The sequence below is a fragment of the Nicotiana tabacum genome, chromosome 10 (genome assembly GCF_000715075.1).
Source record: "Nicotiana tabacum cultivar K326 chromosome 10, ASM71507v2, whole genome shotgun sequence".
Classification (NCBI taxonomy): domain Eukaryota; kingdom Viridiplantae; phylum Streptophyta; class Magnoliopsida; order Solanales; family Solanaceae; genus Nicotiana; species Nicotiana tabacum.
In genome coordinates, this window is record NC_134089.1 from 85,985,480 (window position 1) to 85,991,602 (window position 6,123).

At 38.8% G+C, this 6,123-nt stretch overlaps 1 protein-coding gene across 3 annotated transcripts; it reads left to right on the top strand.

Annotated features, from left to right (window-relative positions):
- Nucleotides 1-319: 319 nt before the first annotated feature.
- Nucleotides 320-4,793, top strand: LOC107793312 (receptor-like protein kinase BRI1-like 3). Of its 3 annotated transcripts, none has more exons than XM_075223041.1 (2): nt 320-839; nt 954-4,793. In XM_075223041.1, the coding sequence occupies exon 2, from the start codon at nt 1,031-1,033 to the stop codon at nt 4,604-4,606; it is 3,576 nt and encodes a 1,191-aa protein (XP_075079142.1). In that variant the 5' UTR covers nt 320-839; nt 954-1,030; the 3' UTR covers nt 4,607-4,793. The 3 variants fall into 3 exon arrangements, with proteins under 3 accessions (XP_075079142.1, XP_075079143.1, XP_016471130.1); XM_075223042.1 differs by having other exon boundaries at nt 320-824; nt 924-4,793; XM_016615644.2 differs by having other exon boundaries at nt 334-824.
- Nucleotides 4,794-6,123: the final 1,330 nt, after the last annotated feature.

Genomic DNA, 6,123 nt, shown 5'->3' on the forward strand with positions numbered 1-6,123 from the left:
CCGAAAAAACCGAAAAACCGACATAAACCGAATTGAGAAAAAATCGACTTAATTGGTTTAGTTTGGTTTGATTCTAATATTTGAAAAATTGACTTACTTGATTTGGTTTAGTTTTAGGAAAAAATTCATTCAAACCGAACCATAAACACCCTTATTAACAAGTATTTTTGTCTTTGTGTCCATCCCACCAAAGCAACGCGGGGTCCACCACACCCTAATTAAAGTGAAAATAAAATAAAAAAACAAGAAAAAGAATCAAATCCCAAGTTTGACTGGACCCGAAATATGAGAAAAGCAGCATATTTCTTAGCAAAGAATAGAGAGTCGTGAGGTGCCTGCTGTTGAATGTAAAGGCAAGAGACGAGAGAGACACAATACAAAAGTGCTATTCTCTTCATTTTCATCTTTACTTTGTCTTTACTTTCCAATATTTCTCTCCTCTCTCGTTTGCTTCCGACAAGGAAGTGGAAACCTCAAACCTGTGGTTCAAAAAATCCAGTCACCACTATACTATTCTCCTTCTCTTTCTTTCTACTTTAAACATTCTTTCATATTTTCAGTTGTGTTTTGCAGAAACTTGTACTACAGTAGTACCTTGTATTGATGTTTACTACACATTTTTACACGAACTTCCTGTGACCAGCCGACAATTCTGAACATCGTACTCTACCCCCCCTATAACTGTTACTGTTGTTTGTACAAGCAAAACTCCTGCAGCAGCAGCAGCAGCAGCTTCTATCTCTCCTACTTCCCATCTATGTACTATATCTGTCAATTGTCATTCCAAATAGCAAAATCCCCCTTTCTTAACAAACAAGAACCAGGTAAAGTAGCATCAAGTTTTTTGTCTTTTCATTCATTTCTTGATTCTTCCAACATCTCTATCACTTGGTTATTTACTCTATTTCTTTTTCATTTACGAGTCTCTTTCATTTTTCACCATTATTAAGCAGGTTTTACAAGATTGTAAGATGGAGGGGCCGTATTTCCTTAAGTAGGGAAGGAAAGAATTTTTTTTTTTTCAGCAAAGATGAGCTACAAACTATTATCACCAAGTGGGGTGATGAAAGATGTTGTCTTTCTCATAATGTTTCTGAGTTGCTGTTTTGTGGTGGTATCAAATGCAAGAAAATTGGCTGCTAATGATCAAGTAGGTAGCTTAATTGCCTTCAAGAAATCTTCTGTTGAATTTGATCCAAATGGGTTTTTGAATGACTGGAGTTTTTCTTCTTCTTCAACTCCTTGCACTTGGAATGGGATTTCATGCTCAAATGGTCAAGTTGTTGAGCTCAATCTCTCTACTGCAGACCTTAGTGGGCCCCTTCATCTCTCTCATCTCATGGCTTTGCCTACTCTGCTTCGCCTTCACTTCACTGGCAACAATTTCTATGGCAATCTTTCCTCAACAGCTGATTCTTGTAGCTTTGAGTTTCTTGATTTATCAGCTAACAATTTCTCTGAGACTCTTGTTTTAGAGCCTTTATTGCAGTCTTGTGATAGAATTAAGTACCTTAATGTCTCTGGGAATTCAATTCATGGAGTAGTTGGTCTCAAGTTTGGACCTTCACTGTTGCAGCTTGACTTATCAAGTAACACAATATCAGATGTAGGCATTTTAAGTTATGCACTGTCCAATTGCCAAAATTTGAATGTGCTTAATATCTCCTCAAATAAGCTATCTGGCAAACTAAAAAGCTCCCTCTCTTCTTGCAAGAGCCTTTCTGTTCTTGATCTCTCGCATAATAACTTTACTGGAGAACTCAATGGTCTTGATTTTGGGACTTGTCAAAATCTTACTGTCCTCAATTTGTCTTTCAACAACCTTACTTCAACTGAGTTCCCTCCCACCTTGGCAAATTGCTTGAGCCTCCATACACTGGACGTTGGCCATAATTCGATCCAAACGAAGATTCCTGGCGAATTATTGGTGAAGCTAAAGAGTTTGAAGCGATTGGTGCTAGCCCACAATCACTTTTTTGAAGAAATTCCGTCAGAATTGGGGCAGACTTGCAGCACACTTGAGGAGCTTGATCTTTCTGGAAACCAGCTGACCGGTGAACTTCCTTCAACTTTTAAATTGTGCTCCTCACTATTCAGTCTCAACCTTGGTAATAATGAGCTATCGGGCGATTTCTTGAATACTGTTATCAGTTCACTCACAAGTGTTAGGTATCTTTACTTACCATTCAACAACATAACTGGTCATGTACCAAGGTCTTTGGCAAACTGTACAAAACTTGAGGTGCTAGACCTCAGTTCAAATGTGTTAACTGGGAATGTACCTTTTGAGTTTTGTTTAGCAGCCTCAGCCTCAGGGTTTCCTCTGGAGAAGATGCTGTTAGCCGGTAATTATCTTACTGGAACAGTGCCAGCACAGCTCGGACTTTGTAGGAACCTCAGGAAGATTGATCTCAGCTTCAATAAACTGACGGGTTCAATCCCATTGGAGATTTGGACCCTTCCAAATCTTTCGGAATTGATAATGTGGGCTAATAATCTCACAGGTGAAATTCCTCAAGGCATTTGCATCAGTGGAGGAAACCTTCAGACCCTCATTCTCAATAACAATTTCCTCACTGGGGAACTTCCACAGTCCATTACCAATTGTACCAACTTGGTTTGGGTTTCGTTATCCAGCAACCGACTTTCTGGAGAGATACCACATGGAATTGGGAATCTTGCAAATCTTGCTATCCTTCAGTTGGGTAATAACTCACTTACTGGACCAATCCCTCAGGGATTAGGTACGTGCAGGAACTTGATATGGCTAGATTTGAATAGCAATGCTCTAACCGGCTCAATCCCTCCCGAGCTTGCTGATCAAGCCGGCCTCGTTAATCCTGGAATTGTTTCTGGGAAGCAGTTTGCTTTTGTGAGAAATGAGGGTGGGACTGAATGCAGAGGTGCTGGTGGATTGGTTGAGTTTGAGGGTATCCGTGAAAAGAGGCTTGCGATTTTTCCTATGGTTCACTCCTGCCCATCAACTAGGATCTATTCTGGGACGACAGTGTACACCTTCACGAGCAACGGTAGCATGATTTACCTTGATCTCTCCTACAATGCTTTATCAGGAACTATTCCTGAGAATTTAGGTTCAATGAGCTTTCTTCAAGTTCTGAATTTGGGACACAACAATTTCACTGGAACCATTCCGTTCAACTTTGGAGGTCTGAAGATAGTTGGAGTTCTCGATCTGTCACATAACAGCCTTCAGGGATTCATTCCACCCTCGTTAGGAGGCCTTTCGTTTCTTAGTGATCTTGACGTCTCAAACAATAACCTATCTGGAGCGATTCCTTCTGGCGGACAGCTGACTACTTTTCCAGCTTCAAGATATGAAAACAATTCAGGCCTTTGTGGGGTTCCCCTTCCTCCTTGTGGCTCTGGCAAGGGACACCGTTCATCAGGCATTTACAATCATAAGAATAAAAAGCCTACAACTATAGGAATGGTGGTTGGAATTATGGTCTCTCTTGTTTGTATTGTCCTACTTATCGTCGCCCTTTATAGGATTAAAAAGACTCAGAAGGAGGAGGAGAAGAGAGATAAATACATTGAGAGCCTTCCAACTTCTGGCAGTAGCAGCTGGAAGCTATCAAGCGTTCCCGAGCCACTTAGCATTAATGTGGCAACATTTGAAAAACCATTGAGGAAACTCACCTTTGGACATCTTCTAGAAGCAACTAATGGGTTCAGCTCAGAAAGCTTGATTGGGTCTGGAGGTTTTGGTGAAGTCTACAAGGCTCAGTTGAGAGATGGAAGTACGGTCGCAATCAAGAAGCTTGTACATGCAACAAGTCAAGGAGACAGAGAATTCATGGCTGAAATGGAGACTATTGGAAAAATCAAACATAGAAACCTTGTCCCTTTGTTGGGATACTGCAAAATTGGAGAGGAAAGGCTTCTTGTATACGAGTACATGAAATGGGGAAGTCTCGAATCTGTTCTTCACGAAGGGGAGAAAGGAGGGATGATTCTTGATTGGGCAGTTAGGAAGAAGATTGCAATAGGATCAGCAAGAGGATTAGCATTTCTTCACCACAGCTGCATACCCCACATAATTCATCGCGATATGAAGTCCAGTAATGTACTTTTAGACGAAAACTTTGAGGCACGGGTTTCTGACTTTGGAATGGCAAGGCTGGTAAATGCACTGGATACTCATCTGAGTGTGAGTACACTTGCTGGGACTCCAGGTTATGTTCCTCCAGAATACTACCAAAGTTTTCGGTGCACAGCAAAAGGGGATGTGTACAGTTATGGTGTCATATTGTTGGAGCTTCTTTCCGGTAAGAGACCAATAGATCCTCGCGAATTTGGTGAGGATAACAATCTAGTTGGATGGGCAAAGCAGCTTCATAATGCGAAAAGAAGTCATGAGATCCTGGATTCTGAGCTAATAACAAATCTCTCTGGTGATGCTGAACTATATCATTATTTAAAGGTTGCATTTGAATGCCTTGACGAGAAACCTTACAAAAGGCCAACAATGATTCAAGTGATGACCAAGTTTAAAGAACTACAAGCTGATTCAGAAAGCGATATTCTTGATGGCATTTCACTGAAAGGTTCTATACTAGAGGAATCGCAAGAAAGAGAACCTTAATCAATGATATTTGATCTTTTCTCTTCTTTTTGATTGCCTTATGGATAGTTAGAAACTTTTATGTTAATGGTTCTTACTTGTGAGATTCATAGGAGTTTATACTTCAGATTTTGCCTACTGTAAATATTAGATTAATGCGCGAATGAATTGAAATTGGTTTAGATTAATGCGCGAATGAATTTTCCTATTTCTTGTCCCAGTTGCTTTAGCTATGAAATGTCCTGCTAAAATTTCAGATATCTATGTTGCTTCTGTTTTCCATCACAATTTTGCTGCCTCAATTACCAAGAGATTTGCTGTACATAAAACATAGATATAATTTCATAGTTTTCTGAAAGATATCTCTTTGCGCGAAATCCAAATTATCAATATTTAATATTCTCATTTTCGTTACATCTACATTATCATAAACAACTGATATGTAGTCAAAAGCACAGATTTTAAGCCTTTTATGATATTCAGCTACGTTTAACTCATGTACCATGTTTGTTTTTTTTTTGCTGGAAGAAATAAACAAACAAATAATATCCACAGTAAATAACAGGATAAAAAACGGACGCCAAGACACATGTTGTACAATAGAGAAAGACTAAGATTCAAAGTGGTGGTATCTTATTTTGCTATTGCCATAGTATTAAAGTGGGATGTATTAGTTAGAACAGTAGTCGAACGGTGCATTCATCAATCTTCTCTTCTTATTGTACTAAAGAATACAGTAACCAAGAAACCATTTTAGATGTGTAGAAATTAATAGCAATGGATTGATAGGTATAAAAATGCAAAACTATACTCAACTTTGTTATTCTGATTGTTATTTGTCAAAAGAGTTGTATTCTATATATCCACTTTCTTACACTTGAAGAAATGACCTTTTGGTGCTGTTCAAAGACCAGTGATTCTGCTTTTTCTTGGTGCTGTTCAAAGACCAGTGATTCTGCTTTTTCTTTGGACAATTTTGGATAAGCTGCTTTTACAGCTCAGGAAAATAATTATCATCTTTTTTGTTTAGTTATAATTAAGTCATAAGACGCCGTCAATCGTGGTTATGATCAAGATTTTGTGGGTTTTTCTGTGCTAGTGATTCTTTAGAAATAATCACAAGTCGTCTTTTAGACGTTTTTACTACTTCATTAGTAGGCAGTAGGGCAGGCAGGAGCTATACTGTGGATGGATTATCCTTAGGAATCTAATTTATTGACTTTACTAGGCTTTGTAGTTTTTATTTTGGTAGCTTCTTTGACTTGGAGGAATTTATCCATTCAGTGACTTTGACACGGGTAAATATATTCAATATAATAGACCTTAAATAGAGGCATTATTTCTGAGTTGTAGGATATCAACCCCCCCCCCCCCAAACAAAGATAAGAATTGAGTATCCATGAAAGGCGTACTAGTATCCCTTTCAAGAATTTCCCCTACGAAAGCAAAAGTTCATATTTTCTCATATTCCATTTCAGTGGCAACTAAATAGATCTAAACGGATTGCACAATGTCCAGGCCGGTAGAAATAGGAGTCC

Coding starts and splice junctions, on each gene's coding strand:
- LOC107793312 (XM_075223041.1), top strand. CDS start 1,031: ATGAGCTACAAACTATTATCACCAAGTGGGGTGATGAAAGATGTTGTC.